This window comes from Heptranchias perlo, chromosome 3 (genome assembly GCF_035084215.1).
Source record: "Heptranchias perlo isolate sHepPer1 chromosome 3, sHepPer1.hap1, whole genome shotgun sequence".
In the NCBI taxonomy this organism is placed as follows: Eukaryota; Metazoa; Chordata; class Chondrichthyes; order Hexanchiformes; family Hexanchidae; genus Heptranchias; species Heptranchias perlo.
The window spans coordinates 128853766-128878037 of record NC_090327.1 but is presented as its reverse complement, the minus strand read 5'-3'; the positions used below and the strand labels follow the sequence as shown (position 1 = coordinate 128878037).

The 24272-nt window shown below is 40.1% G+C and overlaps 1 protein-coding gene across 2 annotated transcripts in view; it reads right to left on the bottom strand.

The window, feature by feature from the left end:
* Positions 1 to 251: 251 nt before the first annotated feature.
* slc35b3 (solute carrier family 35 member B3) overlaps positions 252 to 24272 on the bottom strand; it is a 56107-nt gene continuing 32086 nt past the window's right edge. For both annotated transcript variants that reach the window (XM_067981962.1, XM_067981961.1), the window contains exons 7-10: positions 11250 to 11342; positions 7339 to 7450; positions 3877 to 3946; positions 252 to 2218 (exon numbers count right to left, since the gene is read on the bottom strand). In XM_067981962.1, coding sequence (XP_067838063.1) covers positions 2071 to 2218; positions 3877 to 3946; positions 7339 to 7450; positions 11250 to 11342 — 423 coding nt within the window. In that variant the 3' untranslated portion in view covers positions 252 to 2070. The remainder of the gene's footprint in view (positions 2219 to 3876; positions 3947 to 7338; positions 7451 to 11249; positions 11343 to 24272) is intronic.

Here is a 24272-nt window from a genome sequence, read left to right as displayed (position 1 = left end):
ATCTTCAATGTCAGCCATTGGACTGTGAGATAAGAGTTGGATAAAAACTTTACTCCTAAGAGTAAAGTTTCTTCATTTTCTTTTACAAAATGGGTGATCACTGAAGGAAACGTTACTTGAGGACAAAGGGACATCATGAATAAAACACAAGGCAATTTATATATAAGATTTTCTAAAAGGAGAAATAGTTTTGAAATAATGAAAGTTAAAAAAGTGCTCCAAAATATCACTGGAATAGGGTTAAATATAAAATTTTACTTTTTATTAATTTTCCCCATTAGACTTGTTCAAAATGACAAAATATTAAAAAAGCAAGAAACATGGTTATGGGTTTTAAATACCTTTATGTGTAACAAGGCATATTTGTGAAACATTTTTGGTGCTTATTTGTACCTGAACTATCATCCTATCACAGTGGATATCAAAACAAAATCAAAATTACCCCTCTAAATTAGTTGTGCAACTTTTATATTGTGACTTTTGCACACAAGTCTGAATTTACTACAATATTCCTTTAGATTACACTTCTAAAAATTAAGAAAACTAGGTGTTTAATATGAATTTTGGTCAAATTATCAGCCAGTCAGAATGCAGGATGCCAATAGAACACAATCTGGTAAGTTCAATCATCCACAACCTTAGTTACCCTATGATTTACATACTGCAAATATTCAGCACTCTAAAATGTAGCAGCATACACACACTTAATTGGTAACATGTATGTCTCTACAATTTCCAGCTTGTCTACGTGTAGTTTCTTTTCCAATTTGACCTTAGATACAATGTTATATGTTCACTGTTAAAGATCCAGTAACAGTGAAGAGTTTTGACTGCACTTTAAATCCAATGAAACGCAAACCTGTCCATATTCTGCTTTTAAAAAAAAACAAAAAATGTGCTCCATTTAATCAATGATGACTATGTAAGTGGAGAGCATTACAATCTTGCAAACTTACACAAATCCAAGGTAAAAAGGTTGTAAATGCAAAAAATTCAAAAATTTAGCAATATGCTTTACTCAGTTCCATTTTTTTTGAATAAAAGACATGTAGGTCTAACACATTAAAATATAATTTTTCATTAAATTAAAAAAACAAAAAGGATTAAAAAGGCATTGTGCAAAAACAGAATGACTTAAAAGGTCACAACACAAAGTTGGTTTTGTGATGGGATAGTTAGGGTACCAGTGGGATGAGTTTGGACTTTTCCTGTCCCTAACTTTTCTTATATTCTTAATAAAAAGATGAACAGTACACTCCACTTGAGGCACTGTACACTGGAAAATGTTTTGGCAAAGTACAGTAATCATGTCTTAACATGGCACATTTTTTTTGCACTGAAATAAATTAAGTATAATAAAGAAATCTTTAATTATTTAAGGTCACTGCCCAATGAAAATCTCATAACATACCTCATCATAACCACAATTTTTAATGCACATTTTCCAACTGCATGTCCCACTCTAGCTGTGCATTGTTTTAGAAACTCAGTACAATCAAGATGCATTAAATGTACTCGAGAGGTATATATAATTGTACAATCATGATAAATAACCACTTTAAATACTACTGTACCACACAATTATTTCAGTCAAACTGCACACGCACGCACACACACAGGATGTTTTAAAAAAACACATTTGGCCACAATTGGTCCCAGTCTGTAATTTTCACTTAACAAAAGAAAATGCTGAATATATATTTGATTCATTTACAAAGAAAAAAACCACTAGCACCTGCTCGAATTTTAAACCGAGACAACAGTTCTCAGTGGCCAAACGATATGACTGAAATTCATAAATCAGGAATTTTATGTACATTATTAAACAATCTGAGATATTATGGACAACATTGAGCAAGTCTTATATTGTTCCCTTTTACCACATCTGTACAGTTCATAGTTTCCCCATTTTTGACTGATCAAATTTGATTTTTAGTAAAACTGAAGTTGTCAGTCCCACAAGGCGTACTTCACACAGGTTCGCTGCTGCCTGCTGCAGAATGTCCTGACACAGCCAACTAATGACTGTTTGGTCTGATCAAATCATAATCAAGAAAATCGCCGTGGACTCTACACAGTCTGGGATGTTGATCTCATTTGTCTTTTCTGGATTCGATTCCAAAGATCCGGCAGTGATGGCAGCTTAATTCGGTCCATATTTTTGCTGTAAATATTTAAGAAGATACCAAGGAGGACCAGAAGACCTGACCATACATAGCTTGAAGAGAAATAAATGTAAACATTAGTAATGTAACAACTTGTAGGATTTCTAGTGACCTACCACATAGTTAAGTTTTTAATATTGAAAATACCATCTCGATGTCAGTGAGCACCAGAGGCTTCAGAAGAGTTTACCCGTCAGCAGCATTTCTGTATTCCCATATCCAAAATCACATCAAAAATTGATTCAGTTACATATCCCCGGCCAGTCTTTGAACTCATGAGCTTTGATTGTCAAAAATTAGAAAAAAAACTTTCAAGGCCAGGTTTCAGCCAATCAAAACAATGTTTATTAAGGTGCTCCCACCTCCAAAATGGATGGAGAGCCAGGAGTGGGGTGGGGGAGAAGGAGAAAGCAAAACAAAACAAAAATAAAAGTAGAAGCTAAGAAAATGACAAGAGCAGGGGGATAATAGGGCAAGGTAATTCCAATTGTGCAGAAAGTACATACTTTATCTGCGTACAGGAACAAAACTACACCCAGCATTGTGATACATATTTATTTCTGAATTTCTCTATGGGAGCTGAAAACCCAGAACCTGTGCAAACAGTTTTTTTCTAATTAACAAGAACTATTATAGTGGGCAGATACAAATTGGATTTGATTTTCAATTTGAATTTGTAGGAGTACTCACTCATCAAGTCTGCTGTAACGATAATGCATAAAATATTTAAGATGTAAACACTATCCCAGGTGTCCTGTGGTGCAACATTTAAACAATGAGTGAACCTGGCCACATAACACACAAAAGTAACAACTGCAAGTGTGTTATGTCCTGACTGGGAGGTTTTCAGGTTGTAAAGAAATTACAAAGGAGGTTATTCAGGGATCGGTCATGGGGCCCATATTCTATTCAGATATAAAAATGTGATTTAGTTAAGGGTATAATAAGAAAAATCTTCAATTTGCTGATGTTACTTAACTAGGAGGCAGAGAAAATAATAATAATACCCGATTCAGAAGGATTTATATCTTTTAGGTTAAGGCAATCCAACGTATAATGTTTTGGCTACTTGGTCATGGGACTCAGTTGTTTTTGTCTTTGAGCAATAATTCAAGCTAGCAGAAAAGGTTAAGACAGTTGGACTTTTTTTTTGGAAAATAGGTAACAACTAAAGTTTGCAAGATTACGAAGGAAAGTGACAATGTTGATCCAGGCAAAATGTTCACTATGGTGAAGGGTCCAACTATCTTAGGACAAATTTAAAATTAGGAAGTTAGAAGTAAGGTGTGGCTGGGTGGAACCTGTTCAATATAAGGGCAAGAAACTTGCAGTAAGTTACTATGGAAAGCCAATGAAGCAGCTAGTACAAATGTGATCAAGAGACAATTAGGTGTGTCTCCAGAGAAAAAGGGATTTAGAGATATGGAGAAAAGTCAGGAAGGTGGGACAGACCTATGAAAAAGTTTGAGCACAGGGCATTGTTAAGCTTCCCGCTGCTTGTCCAGCCAGGACCACCCTATCCATTTGGGCATGGGTTGGCAGAGTTACTTGGAGTCGAGTGGGAAGAACCTCAGCTCTGATATCATACTGCATTATTACTCCCGAGATCTCATCCACTGTATAAAAGTATTTGCAATATCAAACTATTAGCAAGCCGCTTTCTGGTTAGATTGTTCTTCATGTTGTTTACATGAAATGAAGATCTACTCACTGAAAGGTAAAAGGCTTTGAAAAGAAGAGAAATGAAAGCCCAATTGTCATTGCTTTTCTTCCGGTAGTTACTGCAAAGAAACAAATACAGATGTTCACCTCTATTCAGAACACACAGCTTTTTAAGCCATCAAGACAATAGAAAAATTCAGGAGAGAAATTTTCTGTGATTCCTGAATATTTCTGCAAAAAGCTTAATATATGCTAAGTTCCAAATCAGTTGACAGATAATTAACAATTTGAGACATCCATTGTTGTTTTGTGAATGGATATAGCTGTTGAACAAATTAAATTCCACAGAGTTTACAATGGAAAATACAAATATCTTGAACAATCACTAATAAAAACAGACTGAACCCGTATCTTCCTACTACTATTCTGGAAACAAATATTGCAGACAATTTAATGAAAACCAGTATCTCTCTTTTTCATCCCCCCAATAATCAAGTGAATGAATAGTAATAGAAACACATCTTGCCGGCCTAGGAAATTCCTAGTAGAGTTAGTGTTTATAGTTTGCAATAGCAGGTTCAGCTATTTCAACCCCACTTCAATGTGGGCCAGTATTATTTGGATAGCATGATTAAAGAACCATTGACATTTACAGCACAGAAGGACGCCAGCTGGCCCATTGTGTCTGTGCCAGCTTTTTGGTGGAGTAACCTCTATGTCTTTAATGTCCTTTCGATATTAAGGTGCCCAAAATTGTACAAAATTGTACAAAGTACTCTAACATTGTACAAATGTATTGCTTCTTTCCTCTTGTACTCTATGCCCCTATTTACAAATGCAAAATGCTGATGACCTTTATGGCTTTATCTGCCTGCACTCACTTTCAGGCAATTATGTATTTGAACCCCTAGTTGTCTCTGTTCACCCACACCCTTCAGTATCTTTACTTGTTTTTCCTCCCAAAATGTATTACCTCACACTTATCCACATTAAATTGCATCTGCCATCTGACTATACATTCCTACTGACCTACATCATTAAGTCTTTTACAGTCCTCTTTGTTATTTGCCAAACCTTTCACTTTTGCGTTGTCAGCAAATTTCAAGATTGTGCTCCCTATGTTGAAGTCCATTTCATCTATATACAGGGACAACAATAGTGGACCTATCACTGACCCCTGGGGTATACCATTTCCAAAACTTCTCCAATCAAGGGAACACCTATCTACCCTAACTCTGCATTTTGTTTCCATCAACTAAATTTCTATCAACGCTGCTACATTTCTTCTTATATCATATTGAATGTTTCTAACACAGCTTAAAACATCTTCTGAAAAACCTTCTGAAAATCCATATATCTAGGCATTCCCTTTATCTATCCTGTCAGTCGGTAAGACAGTACCACGAAGCGTGACGCAGCCATTCTAATTTTCATCTTTAATTTAAGTGTCACCATAAATCTAGTTTTTCTTCTGAGAAATACAGTTTGAACAAAAATATTACTTACTTGAGCATGTGGGTAGCTCTGACCAGCAAATCAAAGGCAACTATACAGAATGTCGTAATTTGAGAATTTGAATTCAGTTAAAAGAAAAACTGGAAGCAAAAAGTGACTATGAAGCTGTCGGATTGTTGTAAAAACCCCACTGGTTCGCTAATGTCCTTTAGGGAAGGAAACCTGCCGTCCTTATCTCTGCCCTATATGTGATGCCAGTTCCACACCCAAGTGGTTGATACTTAACTGCCCTCTGAAGTGGCCCCGCAAGCCACTCAGTTGCATCAATGAGGATGGCAATAAATGCCGGCCTCGCCAGCCATCAGCACATCCCGCAAATTAATTTTAAAAAGCTGTAATTAACTCTAGCATTGCTGGTTACATGTATATTGGCATCGACTTGCGTAGCTCTGTTTCTTCAGAGAGGAACAGATCATGTATAAATAATTGGCAAATTGGTAACAAGGGAGCATGGATTCAAGATCATAACTAGAAGAACAAAGTTACATTTTTGAGGGAGAGAGACTATAACATAAAAAAAGAATTGGATAAATTTTGACAAGGAATATAAGGAAATATTGGGAAAGGTCAGGGAAGCATGATGATAATAGCCATCTCCAGTTGAAGACCTAGTACAGGCTCAGGCACAATGGGCAGAATGGCCTTCTTTGGTGCTGTATATCCCATTTGAATTGAGGCTCTTTTCTCTCCTCTCTAACAGCTAAATTAGTTCTTAAATTACGTCAGATTTACTATAAGTATGAAGACAGTTTTGATTTACTTCTTGTTTTGGATTTTCTCAATATTTGAGCTCTCTCTTATCCTGCATGTATTTTACTTCACACTATTTCACAATTTTCTTTGCTCACTAAACTTTAATATTTTTCCAGTAAATCTTTATTTAGCACCTCTTTTCTTGAGATTTCCTACATTATATAACATGGCAGGCAGAGACCTGGAAACAGGTTGACCACTTTTCCTCTCATGGGGGTGAATGGGGACAGGAAGGTTAAAAGCATAACAGAACTGGGAGGCACAGTGATTTAGACACTGGAATTTTACCTCCAGGGTCCAGTTTAAATCTAGCCCAGGCTTATGGGATTAAAGTTTCCTCTGTCTGCTGGCCGTAAGGGTCTATTTGAATGAGTTTTGGAAGTCTCAATTCAGTTCCTAATAGGAAAAAGGAGCTAAAACACATTTTGGTTTGGTCTACTCTTGTGGTACTAAGCTATATTGAACAATTGGCAATAGCTTATAACAAGCTGCTTTTATCTTTGGTTGGTCAAAACCAACTAGTACCAACAAAAACATTATGAGTTGCAAACAGGTGGTCAGATTGATGAACAGGTATGGGTAGCTGGCAACACAGTAGGGGCCACTTGTCAGGCACATAATGTTAAGCATACTGGGGGCTTTAGGTGGAAAGATTTTGATGAGATGAATTCATTTTGTGAAGAAGAACAGACAAAACTAAGGAAACATACATCATGTAGAATGTCATCTTCCAACTTTGTGAAAAATGAAGGATATTGAAGTTTGAATAAGTCTTTTATACGGTGCTAGAGTGGGAAAGGTCACATGCATGACAAGTCACCATCATTTCACTGCCATAACATCTTAAAGAAATGCTGTTTAATTTTTTCCTATGATGGAACACAAGAACATTTCAGTCTATTCTTGCAGTTGATAACGGATGCTGAGAATGAAGAATGACATTTACTCTTAGAATGAGGTTTGTTTTTAAAAAAAAGGTAGTTGAAACGGGATCTAGCTTTAGCTGCTATACAGATTTTATGCAACTTTGTAAAATGGGTGCATTACATTCAGTTATGCCATGTATGATTTTAACAAAAGAGAAAAAAATGGTAAAACTTCTATTCAGTTAAGTTTTTGCTTAAGATTACAACAGCCTAGCAGGCCAAGGTTCAAATCATATTTTTTCAATTGAGAAAAGGACTTAAATAATTTCTAATTTTAGCAAATCTTGGTGATGAACAATGTGTGAGGTGTATATTACCTGTTACAGCAATAAGTGCACCGAAGAGCTTTATCAAAGCTAGTACAAAGGAAATTCCAAAATATCCAGTCAATGAAAACATAAATGCATAACCATACGTCTGCATAAGATGCTGCAAAACAAACATGGAAACACAAATCATAGCTCATCAATGACTCCAGAATTACACAGATTAACAGTATTTTGTAAACTATGTTATAAAGCACATTGCACATTCAGGAAGTTAAAAACTTGTACAGGCAGTGTTCTTTTTAAAAAAAAGTAAACTTTTCAAGCCAAGTCAGCAACACCAATTATTTGTTCTTGCCCTCCATAAAGAAAAGAAACAATAGCAGCCAGTCATATTGGTTTTTTTTAAAAGAATGGTGATAGTGTGCGACTTATTTGCACTACACCACCAAGGCTGAAAACAGTACAAGATCAAGTAAATCAGTAATTAGCCATTTGGTGATGTCAAGTTTGAGTTTTAAAAGATTGAGGATTTATAGCAACAAAGAAGAGGAAAGGAGTTTCACAGAAAAGAAAGGAGTAGGAAACTGCGCAAAAGTACTTGAATTTAACAGTGACAATATAGCAGGAAAAGCATGTAAACTGAAGAGGAACAAAGAAGGAAAGTTCACAGAAGGGCTGATTACAATAGTATTGATAGTAAAGGAGTGGGGGGGGGAAGGGAGGATGATATTCAGTGTCCCCCTTCTCCAGATAACCATTTGCAGATGGTTGTAGACTATTTGCCCACCAATAGAATGATAGCCATTGTGGTTCACGAATGCTCCACTATTGTGCGTAGAAGACAGAGGGCTACAAATTACAATAATAACAGCCCCTCAACCTCCCCCGGAGTTTAGGGATTCTAGCCATGTGGAAAAACAACGTTTCTCTCACGCCATTGCTGGTTATCCATAGGGAACGTGAAGTTGCTTGCTCTTGCCAATAGCATGTCAGTCAATTACTTAATGCATCTGTGAACTGCAGACTGACTGATGATAAAGTCCCCTGACCCTGCCTGCAGAGAGCCAAAGTTAAAAGTTTTTACGTCTGAAGTGACCCAGACAGCCACCGGCAGGGCCATGCCATGCCTGCCCTAGATTTTGACGAGGTTATCTTGAAACACTCAGCACAATTCTGTCGCTGCTTCCCTGGCGAAGCCTTCACATGCATTATTCCTCAGACAGGTCCACCATTGGAATAAATCCACCAATGTTAACAGATGTGGTTGGAAAGGTAATGATGGGTAGGAACTCCATCGAGTAATTTTAGCTACTTTCTTTTGCATCCATGCACTTCTCCTTGTCCTCTTCTTCTCCCTCCAAGTAACATAAAAGATTCCTGCAGGGACACCCATTATGTGGAAGAGTATGGTGGGAGTAACAATGACTAAACCAAACTCAAAGCTACTCTACAAAGCACTTGACCCAAACAGTTGAGCAGAAGATTTTAAAAAAGTCCAAAAAAAAACGACTCACACAGTCCAAGAAACCCAAATTTAATTGTAGCGGTTTAAAAGTTGCTGGCTATCACTTTAACAAAGTAAAGGCACAAATGAGGAACTGTAAACATCTAATTTATATGGGTGAGATTATGAAGTGATGTTGCACCAGTCTAATAGACAGAACAAGACGAGAAATGTATAATAAGATCACTTAGCGTCATTATATTATGATGGAACAGGCAGGAATTTACAAAAAGAGTGGATACCCAGAGGTCTCTGTCCCTTTTTCCCATCAGTAATGCCTTGTGAATTGATGCACATGGGCACTACTGAAATGTAAAATAGGCCCCATTGAAGAACATGAATTCAAGCACTTAGGAATGGAAATTGTGTACACGGAGATCATGCAATTGGTATAACTTGATCGCTAAGAAAAAAATCAAAAAAACAGTGGATGGAGTTGAATGAATTGAGGTGGTTATTGCTTTGAAAATGAAAACGAGTGAGAGAACAGTGCTGAGGAAACCTTAATTGAGTTAGACGCCAATACATTAACTCAGTACATAGACAGCAATTTGAGAGGAAACTAGTCCCGCATATAGTTTTGGTGGAAAAGCACATGATAAATTGTTTAGAAATGTGCAGTATCAGGCTTTGGAGATGTCTAATGCAATGACATTAATCAGTATTCAACAGTAGAGTTCCAGAGGTGTGTATCATAAGCAACAATCGCAAGCGGAATGGCCAGCTGAAAACCATACTGGCAATCTTATTAGGCCAGAATGTTTATCTACTGCAGATTTACTTACTATAAAATGGCATTAAGTGCAACACATATGAAACATAACTGAGGTTTTTTGCCTCTTCCTGTAGATTGCATGATTGCATGAGGGGAGAAAGGTGAGAGAACGGGGTGATGTTATGCAGAAGTCATGCCATGCCAGGATGGGACAAGCTCAAATGGACCAGCTGGTCTTTATCTGTTCTTTTTTGTATGTTCGCAAATTGGATTTAACTCTGGGTTTGAATATTAGTGCTGTAGAAGTGGAAATTTTCACAAGCACTTTGGACTGTTGGTCACTTCAACATTCACCACACCAAGGACTGAGCCAAAAATTGTAAACCTCATTTCCTTCATATAACCTCGACAAAATTATTTTCTATTTCTAGGGAAATATTGTAGAATTAAAGAAATGCAAACAATTTCTTAAATCCCCAAATTACAACTTTGATTTTGTTGCAGAAATGTTATCTCAACCCTCAAAAGGGCTAAGGATCCCTTTCAAATAATTTCCTTAGTGGTTTTAGAATTGTTTAAAGGAATTTTGTATATTTTAACAATTCAATATTATACTTAAATATTGATTTTTTTAATGTACAATTCTGTGTATCAAGAAATATTTTACAATGTTTTTAATTTAACAATCGTGAAAATAAGTCTTTTAAAACATGTACATCCCTCAAATCATTGATGAGAATGTGATATGTACTAAACTGTAAAATGATATTTGCAGATTGAACAAAAAAGGGACTTTCCTGCAGAAGAGCCACCACTGAGTGACTTAGTAGTGGAGTTCACTCACTGCTTGGCCTGGGTTCAAATCTAGCCCACACTAAAATCTTTCGTTGAGCCTTTAATAGTTTTGTGTGAACGATCTTTGGTAGCCTGAATTTAGTTTAAATTTGTACCCAAACAAAATTGTCAATCTCACTCGATGGGTTCAAAGATGTTGTGCGAGAGTTCCCCATGGTGGATCAATACCACATTTACCCACCGAGCCATAGAGGCAGGGAAATCTTTTTCAATTCCCAGTCTGTGCTGCATTAATTGATCTAATCTAGGGCTTCAGCTCCTGCTCTCATTTGCTATCCAATGACTCCTTTTGGAAAGTGAACAAGGACAGAGGTCAGGAGCAGCTTTGATGTCCACCTCCGAACTGAAAATCCTTTTACCACACCATCTCTTCATGTGTGTAAAATAGCCATTTGGGCAAAGCACCCAAGAGCTGCCAGTACCTATGGAACCTATCCTCCGGAGCGAAGATGAGAAAATTAGAAAGATGATAAAGTGGAAAATAACAGATCATTGGTTCATTGGATTAAATTAGTTCACCAGTAGTATGCACTGCACTTTGTCAAGCCAAATAAAGTGATATCCATAACGTAGCAAGCATCAGCGTAGGGAGTTTCTATACAGCAACAGTAATAGATAAAATAAAGCAACATTGTCAAATCCTAATTAAACAAATGCCCTTATTAACCATATTCCATTTCAATGGTTATACTGTAGATAAGCAAAATAAATGTTTATTATTATACAAAGTACTTTAAATGGATCATGGACTGAGTTCAGCTCATTTAATCATAATTGTCCAATTGGATGACCATAAATATTGCACCTTGAAATCCTTTTTTTTGGAACTTACTATGAACAGGTTTAAAAGGCACACATTAGGTAAGAGAATTTAAACACACTTACCCTTGAACAAAAGACAAAAGCAGGGCTCAGTCCTCTGGTACAAAACAACCCCGTTAATATATACACAAAACCTATCGAGTAGGAATATAATACCTAGAAACAAGGAGACACAAATATGTACATTATCAACCCTGGATGTACAGCTGTTCAAAATGAAAACAGAAGTTTTGCAAGCAAATTTATCCTGACGTAATAAACCAGAGAATGGTGCAAGTGATAAATAATGTGCGGTGAAGGTGCCAAATAGCAAACATCTGGAATTGTTTCAACATGATATTATATGGTTTTGACCTGACCTACTTTCTCAGCCAAAGCACACTAAATTACTGGAGCACTTAACTGGCAAGAGGTACCTGAAAAAGCTATTGTTGATCCCTTCCACAAGTTTGCCAAACAAAATAGACTCTGACCATTAGAAAAGGTAAATATGACCATGTTTGCACACAACTGGTACGGTCATGTATATAATGATATACACTTTAGTAGGACATCACCCATTATCTATCCTACATTTGTTTTTTAATGCAGCGGAACCTCAATCATCCCGAGAAGGCGGAAGACCAGCATAATGCACTGAAGGAAGAGGGAGTGAGACGTGCATGGTCAGCTGCTCACGGGGATTAGACGAGCCTCAAACGTGGCTCTCCTTATATCCTCAAACCTTTCCTGGAATTATTCTCGAGCTGAAGAAAAGATTTTATACCATTTAAAAGGATGGTATGTGAAAGAAACTGGAGGTAGGACAGAAGAATACCAGGAAGCAAATCTAGAGGACTGTTAGCAAACTTTCCTCAGTTGCTGGTACAGACCAGGGAAACTTCTATTACTTTGGCTCAGTAACATCTACCACTGAGCCAATGCTTTGTTTTAGTGATTCGTTGCAGCTTTTCAGAATGCAATTTAGCCTCAAACACACTGAAAGGATGACTGGTTGACACTTTTGCAAGGCCATCATCAATCAGGTTGGACTGTCCTCAACTGGAATTGAAACAAACTTACAAAATTAAATTGTTTCATTTAAAAAAAAAGTGATCACACCATATTCGATCATTTAAAAATAAACTCAGCAATGGAAATTCTTTTAAGAGCTCTCATTTTGCAGAATTGTTCAGTTCTCATGTTTAAGTAGAGTTTGTTTGGTTTTGCTACACACAGGTACATCTGTTTGCTCAACAACTTTATAAAAAAAAACTTACAACATAACTGAATTTCCCAAGCAGTATAGACCGGTGGCTTGTCTTTAAGCACTTAGAAGACTGATATTCAGCAAGAACGCAATGTTGATTAACATAATTTTTGTCAAGAAAAAAGTACTGCAATTACATACACCAAAATAATCAGTAAGCTGAGGGCAGCTAAATTAACATTATAGTACAGGGGATGGAGAGGCAGCAGCAGCCAACCATCACATCATTGAGTCACCATCCAAAAATACCCGCCTAAGTCTGAGGATAGCTGCAGAGGTGACATCAATCGTCCGAAAAAGAGAAGTTAAGACAACAGTGAAGAAATCGTGGAGGTAGGGGAAGAAAAAGAAAAATCAACAATTGATACAGCTGTTCAAACATCAAAGGACCAAAATATTTTTAAAAGTTATAAAAGGAAATCCTTATATTTGCACATCTGAACAATTAGCAGAGCTTGTCAAAAAAAAGTTTTTTTCAAAATTACTGGGGGGGGGGGGGGGGGGGGGTGCAGCGGTGGAGAAGGGCGGATTGGCAGTGGGGGGTGGACTGGGTGCGTGGGTAACGCGCCCAGTGATATCGGGGTGCTCCATACGTGATTGCAGCTTGATTGAAGGTACTTACCTTTGCTTCCGGGTTTCGCGCTGGAAAGCTGCGCAGCGGGCGGACTGCGCATGCACAGCATAGGCTGTCAGCTGGAGGAGCTCTATGTAAAGGGGCAGTCCTCCACTGACTGATGCTGCAGAAAATAGGAAAAATTACAGCATGGAGCAGCCCAGGGGGAAGGCTGCTCCCAGGTTTAATGATGCCTCACTCCAGGTCTTATTGGATGGGGTGAGGAGGAGGGGGAGGACAGAGATCTTCCCCTCGGCGGGCAGGAGGAAGCGGCCTGCCTCTGCCACCAGGAAGGCCTGGCTCGAGGTAGCAGAGGAGGTCACCTGCACCACCAACGTATCGCACACCTGCATACAGTGCAGGAGGCGCTTCAATGACCTAAGTAGGTCAGTTGAAGCGAGTACACTTACTCATTCCCCTACACTCCGTCTGCCACATCACCGCCCCCACCCCACATCTCCCTCTGCACAGCCAACACTACTCTGTCACATCACTCCTCACACCCACTCAAAGATCATCCTCATCTTACCTGCATTTACTCACCTCGCCAGTACTCATCCCACCACTACCATTCAACCCAATCCTCATACAATCTCATGGCTCTATCTCATACTCACCCTCTCATGCATCTCTTTCACAGTCAGCCTCACCCAACCTGCCACTACCTGTGCTGCAGCCACAGGGCATACATCACATATGTGCAGTAAGAAGCGTAAGGCAAACGTGTCGTGAGCATAAAGGGGATGCACAAGGATGTTTGAGGGTTTGTCATGGTTTTTACTTATATTTAATTTCTGATCAACTCACATTACATATTATATTGTCACCACTACTGCCACGTCTTTGCGAATCTTGTCTGGTTAGTGCAATAATGCCCTTTCCTGAGGATCACAATGAAGACCCACACCTGATGACACCCATTGTGTCACTGCAGAGTGGGTGCAGGTGTATTTGCAGGGCTCTTTTGTGCAGACGTCGGCGATGTCCCCGGTGGCACCCTGGAAGGATGCGGAGGAGAAGTTGTTGAGGGCAGTGGTGACTTGACAGCGACAGGTAAGAAGATGGTGCTCGGGCCAGCCGGGAGCAGTTCGGCATGAAGGAGGCTGCAGATGTCCACGACTACATGTCGAGTGACTCTGAGCCTCTGTGTGCACTGCTGCTCAGAGAGGTCCAGGAAGCTGAGCCTCGATCTGTAGACCCTGTGGCGAGGGTAGTGCCTTCTGCGACGCAACTCTCTCTGCTGTTGCCCTCCCTCCTGCTGTACAGGTGGATGTGTCACAGCACTGTGTTGTGGAGCTCCACGTGTCAGAGGTGGACGGCGTGGCCGGTGATGCTGTTCATCCTCCGAGGAGGTCATGACTGCAGCTACGGCGGCCCCCATCCGGAAGATGTACATTTGAGGGGATCCGCAAGGTAGGTAAATGTGTCTGGACACCGGGGTAAGTGTGCAAGTTTGTGAATTTTATTGTTAGGAGGAGGGCGGTGGAGGCCAAACTTTGTCCAAAGTGACAGAGTGACCTCCTGCAATGAGTAAGGATCTCCCCTCCCCCATCTGTCAAATGGACCTTTGCAGCTGCCACAGGCTGATGGCTGCAACACGTCCATTTCAACTGGGAATGTTTCCCCCAGTACGGGAAACAGTCCCAGTTGACTTGAAAATCCCACCCCTCCTAAAATATCAGGTCAATCAGGTCTGTAAACGACCTGAAGTACTTAGTTAATTACTTCAAGTGGCATGTCAGCACGTCACTGGGGAACCCGGAAGTGGGTGGGTTGGAGCCGGGCTCCGGACCCGCCCCGGGAATCCCCGATTTTCGGAGCCCCCCCCGCCACGAACGCACCCGCTCGGGGGTGCGAAAATCGAGCCCATTGTCTCATTATTACTCTCAACCACAGCAGTGGATCTGATGGAATCTTCCATATTTCTAACAGTGTTTGGTTGGTGGCTAATCCAGAAAGCACGAGCTGGTGAAGCAAATCAATCCAGTGGTTTTCAAAGCCATTATTATAAAGCTGAATTGAGCACTTCAGATATTCATTTCATTCTTCACTTTTCAATACTTTTTTTTTGCATGATTGTACTATGAAAATTCACTCCTAGCTAGTCAGCCTACTTCACTGCACATTATTGCAGGTCACCATTTACCAGGCAAGGACTGAATTATAGTACTGTGAAACTTGACAAAGGGTTTTAACCGGATTTAATTTCTCTTTTCTCATACTGACCTGCTGTATATTCCAGCAATTTCTGTTTTTCCCATAATTTCTAAGCACCAGATCATTTTTTGTACAACTTTGTATTTCTTGCAGGAACATTAGGGATAGGCAATAAATGCTGGCCTTGCCAGCGACGCCCACATCCCATGAACGAATAAAAAAATGGGAATGATAGGCTAATGAAAGTATCTGAGCAAAGATGAATAATATTATTCATCCTTGCTCAGATACTTTCATTAGCCTATCATCCCATAAACACATATTCTGGCGATCTACTCCAGTGTTGTCCAATGCGTTAGCCACTAGTCACACGTTGGGAATCTAGATATGGCCAATTGCATTTTTGATTAAGAAATAAAAAAAATTGGGAAATAGACACAGTCGTTGGGTGTGTGATCTCAATACTCATATTTGCATGACGTATGCATGTGCACTTTAACCTTTTTATGTGTTTGTTGGTGAAATAGTAAAACAAGAAGTAGAGTGTGTGTGATTTTTTTGATTGTTGTGCACGCTTTAGTTCCTTGGTTACTGTTCATTAGTTATCTGCTAAAATGTGTAACACGGGTGAAAACGTTGGACTTCGGCACCATGGAAATATCAGCAACATTGAATGGAGAGGGGAACTGTTATTGTGGTCAGCTCGACTAGTCGGAATAACCTCTCAAAGCCAGCAGAAGAAAGCAAGCCCAACCAATAACGAGGAGCTCCAACAAATCACATCATGGCAAAAGGCAGGCAGCTTCCAACTGTGTTCTGGATGGAGAGCAGGGGTGGGTCTGGCACGTTTCGTGCGAGTTAACATTCTCAGCAATCACTCTGATGAAGTCAAAGTACCACTTGCAACTGCTGGATAAAAACCTAGAGCTGCACTAATATGCACAGCGCCTGATAAATTCATGCCACAATTCCGAACTTTGGTGAAAGAGAAAGACTGCAAAGTTTTGCACTGAATTGTGGTAGATATTTGATAAGTAAATATTCACGTGAAGTACATTTACCTGTATGGTGTGTAAGGTGTTTTCTCTAAAATTGGTACAGGTGGCTACCATAGCCACACCTGTGGCTAGTTAGCAATTTCAATTGGACACCATTGATCTACTCAACTTACCTGAGTAGGGTGAGCAGGAAATATTTCCAAAGGAGATTAAATGGGTGGGGTAAAGTCCACAGCAGTAGATTGCATGGTCTGTGGAAGGATGAGCCAAGCAGCCTTTTCTTACTGCATGCTTCCTTATGTTATGTGTTTATAACAAAACTGAGTTCAATGCAAATAATTTTTTTTAACATCTAGCTTACATGGACATGAGTAGATACAAGCATAAGTTCACCTGAACTTCGTATGAAAAAAGGAAAAGGAATAATGTAAACACAAAAACTTGTCATTTGGCACCAAGCATTGCCTGAACAAGTTGCAAAAAAACACCTGTTAACTTGATTCTTGGATTCCTTACTCTTAACTTTTTTTAAAAAAGTATAAAAACTCAGAGCCTGTGAGATACTAAAAAATGAACGTTTACTCTGCACATCTGAAATTCCTCTTATTTTCAGAGTTATTATCCATTTATTTTAGATAGGTTAATACCTCCACCAAAACATCAGAGCCAAAGATTTCAAACAAATTTAACCGTTTGTATATTAGTATCCCACGGCATAATTTCAGGGTCCATTTCTACCCATTTGATTTTATAAACACACTGAAATCTTATTTGTAGATGGTAAGACAGTAAAAAGGACTCTATTTCACTTACCAACCCCATGCCCTCGGGTTTTACAATAATAAAGCAGATTAGGTATATGTGGGTATATAAATTATACCAAAATACAATATACTGCTGTAAGGGACATTGAGGCACTCTCCTTTTAGCGAGATCAGCAAACTCAAATGAAATGTGCAAGTATGTTAATATTCTACTAAAATGGGTCATGAAAAATTAATTTTGTCCAATTCAAGCTAGCTTTAAACTTGTGCTTCCATTATGTATTACCAAGCTACAAGCATTCCCCTTTTAGTATGAGGTCAGTTTAAATAAAAAAAAGTTTTCTTACTCAGTATTTCATCTCTACCACTTACTGCTTTGTTTGAAACAATTGTAAACAATTTTACAACACCAAGTTATAGTCCAACGATTTTATTTTTAATCCCACAAGCTTTCGGGGGCTTTCCCCTTCCTCAGGCGGTGTGGAAATGACAGTTTTGAATCCTTCGCATTTTAAGATCACATAACAAAGCCTGGTGATTACTGCCCGTTGCCAAGGCAATCACAGTGAGCAGACAGAAAGGTGTCATCTAAAAGGCCACTGAATATACAACCCCCCAAAAAAAAAGAGAGAGAGAGATAAGGAAGACAGTCAATGACCCGTTATATTAAAAACAGATAACATTTGTTCGCTGGTGGGGTTACGTGTAGTGTGACATGAACCCAAGATCCCGGTTGAGGCCGTCCTCATGGGTGCGGAACTTGGCTATTAATTTCTGCTCGACGATTTTGCGTTGTCGTGTGTCTCGAAGGCCGCCTTGGAGTACGCTTACCCGAAGGTCGGTGGCTGAATGTCCATAACTGCTGAAGTGTTCCCCGACAGGGAGAGAACCCTCCTGTTTGGCGATTGTTGCGCGGTGTCCGTTCATCCGTTGTCGCAGCGTCTGCATGGTCTCGCCAATGTACCATGCTCTGGGGCATCCTTTCCTGCAACGTATGAGGTAGACAACGTTGGCCGAGTCACAGGAGTATGAACCGTGCACCTGGTGGGTGGTGTCCTCTCGTGTGATGGTGGTATCTGTGTCGATGATCTGGCATGTCTTGCAGAGGTTACCGTGGCAGGGTTGTGTGGAGTCGTGGACGCTGTCCTCCTGAAGGCTGGGTAATTTGCTGCGAACGATGGTTTGTTTGAGGTTGGGTGGCTGTTTAAAGGCGAGTAGTGGAGGTGTGGGGATGGCCATAGCGAGGTGTTCGTCGTCATTGATGACATGTTGAAGGCTGCGGAGAACATGGCGTAGTTTCTCCGCTCCGGGGAAGTACTGAACGACAAAGGGTACTCTGTTGGTTGCGTCCCGTGTTAGTCTTCTGAGGAGGTCTACGCGATTTTTCGCTGTGGCCCGTCGGAACTGTCGATCGATGAGTCGAGCATCATATCCCGTTCTTACTAGGGCGTCTTTCAGCGTCTGTAGGTGTCCATCGCGTTCCTCCTCGTCTGAGCAGACCCTGTGTATTCGCAGGGCCTGTCCATAGGGGATCATCGTTCGCAGCAAATTACCCAGCCTTCTGGAGAACAGCGTCCACGACACCACACAACCCTGCCACGGTAAGCTCTGCAAGACATGCCAGATCATCGACACAGATACCACCATCACACGAGAGGACACCACCCACCAGGTGCACGGTTCATACTCCTGTGACTCGGCCAACGTTGTCTACCTCATACGTTGCAGGAAAGGATGCCCCAGAGCATGGTACATTGGCGAGACCATGCAGACGCTGCGACAACGGATGAACGGACACCGCGCAACAATCGCCAAACAGGAGGGTTCTCTCCCTGTCGGGGAACACTTCAGCAGTCATGGACATTCAGCCACCGACCTTCGGGTAAGCGTACTCCAAGGCGGCCTTCGAGACACACGACAACGCAAAATCGTCGAGCAGAAATTAATAGCCAAGTTCCGCACCCATGAGGACGGCCTCAACCGGGATCTTGGGTTCATGTCACACTACACGTAACCCCACCAGCGAACAAATGTTATCTGTTTTTAATATAACGGGTCATTGACTGTCTTCCTTATCTCTCTCTCTCTCTCTCTCTTTTTTTTTGGGGGGTTGTATATTCAGTGGCCTTTTAGATGACACCTTTCTGTCTGCTCACTGTGATTGCCTTGGCAACGGGCAGTAATCACCAGGCATTGTTATGTGATCTTAAAATGCGAAGGATTCGAAACTGTCATTTCCACACCGCCTGAGGAAGGGGAAAGCCCCCGAAAGCTTGTGGGATTAAAAATAAAATCGTTGGACTATAACTTGGTGTTGTAAAATTGTTTACAATTGTTAACCCCAGTCCATCACCGGCATCTCCACATCATTGTTTGAAACAAATAGTAATATTTATAAAAGTGAGTTCAAGGAGCAACTGTTCACTTGTAACTATGGAACACAGTTTTTATCCCATGAGTAAGAAAGGCTATTCATGAGTGGCAAAACTGCAAATGACTTCTGAGGGTCAAAGTTGGGAGTGAAAATCCATGTTAGAAATCTGGACCTCTAACAGACCTATGTGTCAGCAAATATGATGAATTTACAATATAGCTAGGGATGCTGAAATTTCCTCTCAGCATCTCCATACTGCTCATAGTTTAACATAAAGCAAATGAGCCTCTTGACCTCTATAAGTGAGCTTTCCATCAATACAGACGTTTGTACAGAAATAGAGCCAAGACAGAAACATCTACCAGAAAAGGCACGTTTCACCGATGCAGTGATGAAGAGTTACTGGCCAAGAGGGAAGCAATATTTGACTTTGCTGCACAACTTCCAATCTACATGAAAGAAAGCAAGGCTAGGAGAGATCATCAGCCAGGTCATCACGAAGCTCTGTAGAATGTGGTTGCTACTCTCTAATCCATAAGTAAGAAAGCAGAGCTGAGAGATCACCAACTAGGTCAGTATTAGGACCACTGCTCTTTTTGATATATATTAATGACCTGGACTTGGGTATAGAGAATATAATTTCAAGTGTGCAAACTCGGAAATGTAGTAAACAATGTGACGGATAGTAACAGACTTCAGGACATAGACAGACTGGTGAAATGCGCAGACACATGGCAAATGAAATTTAACGCAGAGAAGTGTGAAGTGATACATTTTGGTAGGAAGAATGAGGAGAGACAATACAAACTAAATGGTACAATTTTAAAGGGAGTGCAGGAACAGAGAGACCTGGGGGTGTACACAAATCTTTGAAGGTGGCAGGACAAGTTGAGAAGGCTGTTAAAAAAGCATATGGGATCTTGGGCTTTATTAATAGAGGCATAGAGTACAAAAGCAAGGAAGTTATGGTAAACCTTTATAAAACACTGGTTAGGCCTCAGCTGGAGTATTGTGTCCAATTATGGGCACCACACTTTAGGAAGGATGTCAAGGCCTTTGAGAGGGTGCAGTAGAGATTTACTAGAATGGCACCAAGGATGAGGGACTTCAGGTATGCGGAGAGACTGGAGAAGCTAGGGTCTCCTTAGAACAGAGAAGGTTAAGGGGAGATTTGATAGAGGTATTCAAAATCATGAACAGTTTTGAAAGAGTAAATAAGTTTCCAGTGGCAGAAGGGCAGTAACCAGAGGACACAGATTTAAGGTGATCGGCAAAAGAGCCAGAGGCGACATGAGGAAATAGTTATCCAATTAGTCCCACTCCCCTGCTCTTTCTCCATAGCCCTGCAAATTTTTCCCCTTTAAGTATTTATCCAATTCCCTTTTGAAAGTTATTATTGAGTTTGCTTCCACCACCCCTTCAGGTAGTGCATTCCAGATCATAACAACATGCTGGGTAAAACAATTTCTCATCTCCCCTCTGGTTCTTTTGCCAATTATCTTCAATCTGTGTCCTCTGGTTACTGACCCTCCTGTCAGTGGAAACAGTTTCTCCTTATTTACTCTATCAAAACCAGTCATAATTTTGAACACCTCTGTTAAATCCACCGGTAACCTTTTCTGCTCTACTGAGAACAATCCCAGCTCTCCACATAAGTGAAGTCCTTCATCCCTAGTATCTGATGATGATACCACAAATGACAACCCACAACACACAGTCCATGGACACCACTTTTATGGGGCTCACCATCAGACTTTCACTTAACCCCCTAGATAGTTGTCTTTTTTAAAGATTAAAAGATTATGAATCTATGTGTACTTTTGTGGCTTCAGCCACTTACCTGCCACTATGATGGTGGGATCATAAATTATGCACAGGGGAACAGTTCCAATCTTGCTTTTAATAAACAACACTTTGATGTGTAGCCTGAGTCAGCCTTTGATTGATGATCTCAGTCTTCAGGGGACTATCAGTGTGGTAACTGTTAGTACACAGTTGTCCTTACTCCATACCTAACTAGGAATGAAAAACTGACATTTGCTACAAAATAATGAATATAGTCCTCACATTCAAGTCCGCTTTTTAAAAAAAATCCAAATTTCAGAGTTTTCATTTCTTTTCCTGCTAAAAGAACCAGGCCCAGAAGTATATACGCATCACATCCATGACATCAGCACAGCATGTACAGCACGCAATATACATGCAGGTGTCATGGATGTGATATGTACACATCTTCAGACTTGATTTTTGACAAAAACTTCACTGGGAAGTCCCAAATTAGGGAGGAAAATTCAATGTAAAAAAAACATTCACCACTAGAACAAAAAACACCTAAGAAAATAATAAAAGCTAACTTTAATGATTTCTACGTAACGGGCAACTTCAACAAAACTACTTTCACCGTCATAACCTAATGAATCACCAGCACAGGAATATGTGCAGAGCATATAGATGCTCCATTAGCTCATTGTTGTTCAATACATTAGCCACTAGCCACATGTGGCTAACTGCAATTCTGATTAGTAAATAAAAAATAAGTAATAGACACTGTCATTGGGCATGTGATTTCAACTCATAATCGCATGTGTAATTTAACCTTTATGTGCATTTTTGGTAAATGGCAAGATGAATAGCAGATGTGGGGGTGTTTTTTGATCGCGGTCAGTGCTTTACTGAATGGTGGTAGATGTTTGTTAATTAAATATATGCATGTAAAGTACAATTGTGTGAGTATGTAAGGAGTTTTTCTGCTAAAATGATAGTCACATGTGGCTTGTCAGCAATTTCTATTGGACAACACTGCATTAGCTTAAGCTAGTTCAAAGAGGTCAGTGTGGGATTGCAGATGCCCCAGACTAGAGACTCAACAGAGAATGGTAAGCACAGAGTTCAGTGAGTCTGCCTTCAAACTGAAGTAGACCACTACGTGCCCAATGTTCTGGTCATCAAGCACATTATGTTGCAAGAGAAGCTGAGCAGGATAGAAGCAAACAATACAAAGGTATTGGCCCAGAAGTTCCTGCAATGGCAAAATCGGCAATGTATAGAATCATAGAAAGTTACGGCACAGAAGAAGGCCATTCGGCCCATCGTGTCCGTGCTGGCCGACAGAGAGCTATCCAGCTTAATCCCACTTTCCAGCACTTGGTCCGTAGTCCTGTAGCTTAGGGCACCTCAAGTGCATATCCAAGTACTTTTTAAATGAGTTGAGGGTTTCTGCCTCGACCATCCTTGCAGGCAGTGAGTTCCAGACCCCCACCACCCTCTGGGTGAAAAAATTTCTCCTCAGCTCCCCACTAATCCTTCTACCAATTACTTTAAATCTATGCCCCCTGGTCACTGACCCCTCTGCTAAGGGAACTAGGTCCTCCCTATCTAGTCCCATCATAATTTTATATACCTCTATTAAATCTCCCCTCAGCCTCCTTTGTTCCAAAGAAAACAACCCCAGTCTATCCAATCTTTTCTCATAGCTAAAATTCTCCAGCCCTGGCAACATCCTCGTAAATCTCCTCTGTATCCCCTCTCATGCTATCACATCTTTCCTGTAATGTGGTGACCAGAACTATACGCAGTACTCAAGCTGTGGCCTAACCAATATTTTATACAGTTCTAGCATAACCTCCCTGCTCTTATATTCTATGCCTTGGCTAATAAAGGAAAGTATCCCGTATGCCCTTTTCACTACCTGTCCTGCTACCTTCAGGGATCTGTGGACATGCACTCCAAGGTCCCTTTGATCCTCTGCACCTCTCAGTATCCTCCCATTTATTGTGTACTCCCTCGCCTTGTTTGCCCTCCCCAAATGCATTACCTCACACTTCTCTGGATTGAATTCCATTTGCCATTTTTCTGCCCACCTGACCAGTCCATTGATATCTTCCTGCAGTCTACAGCTTTCCTCCTCACTATCAACCACACGGCCAATTTTTGTATCATCTGCAAACTTCTTGATCAAGCCCTCCACATTCAAGTCCAAATCATTAATATATACCACAAAAAGCAAGGGACCTAGTACTGAGCCTTACGGGATGCCACTGGAAACAGCCTTCCAGTTGTAAAAACGCCTGTCAACCATTACCCTTTGCTTTCTGCCACTGAGCCAATTTTGGATCCAACTAGCCACTTTCCCATGGGCTTTTACTTTTTTGACCAGTCTGCCATGTGGGACCTTGTCAAAAGCCTTGCTAAAATCCATGTACACTACATCAAATGCGTTACCCTCATCCACCCTCCTTGTTACCTGCTCAAAAAATTCAAATCAAGTTAGTCAGACACGACCTTCCCTTAACAAATCTACGTTGACTGTTCTTGATTAACCAGAAATAACCCTTGATGTATGCCATAAATTTCGTCATTTTGCATGATGATCTTGCCGTGAACTTACTGCAAAATTTCCTGGTTTTGTAATTTGAATATGGGCATAGCGGCGAATCAGAAGTGGCACAGCCGATGGACAATGTTTGCTACATCCGCAGCAAAGTTTTCTGTATCGCAGGAAATAGCAAGCTATGTTAGCGATGCCGAAATATTTGCATAACAAAAGTATAATGTATTAATAATTAAATCACAATAAATGAATAATTCATCCTATAATGAACTTTTCTGAAACATACATCAGTTTTATCATATTACCACAATATAGAAATGGGGGTGTTTAATCATCTAACTAAAAATAATTATTTTGTGAATTAAAAGTATTTAAATTGATTATCTTATTGAGAGGAAACAGATGTTGCACATGAATACTGTCAATTATTAAATATTTTAAACATTCCTTCCTGGAATCCTTGGCACAATCACATGAAATGATGCAGAAACAGATTTGTATGTGTTCTGTGAATAAAACTCCCCATCACTTGCTATATTTACAAGGCAGTTACTTGCAATATCACCTGCCCAAATCAATATTTAATTTCCAGAATAAAGTA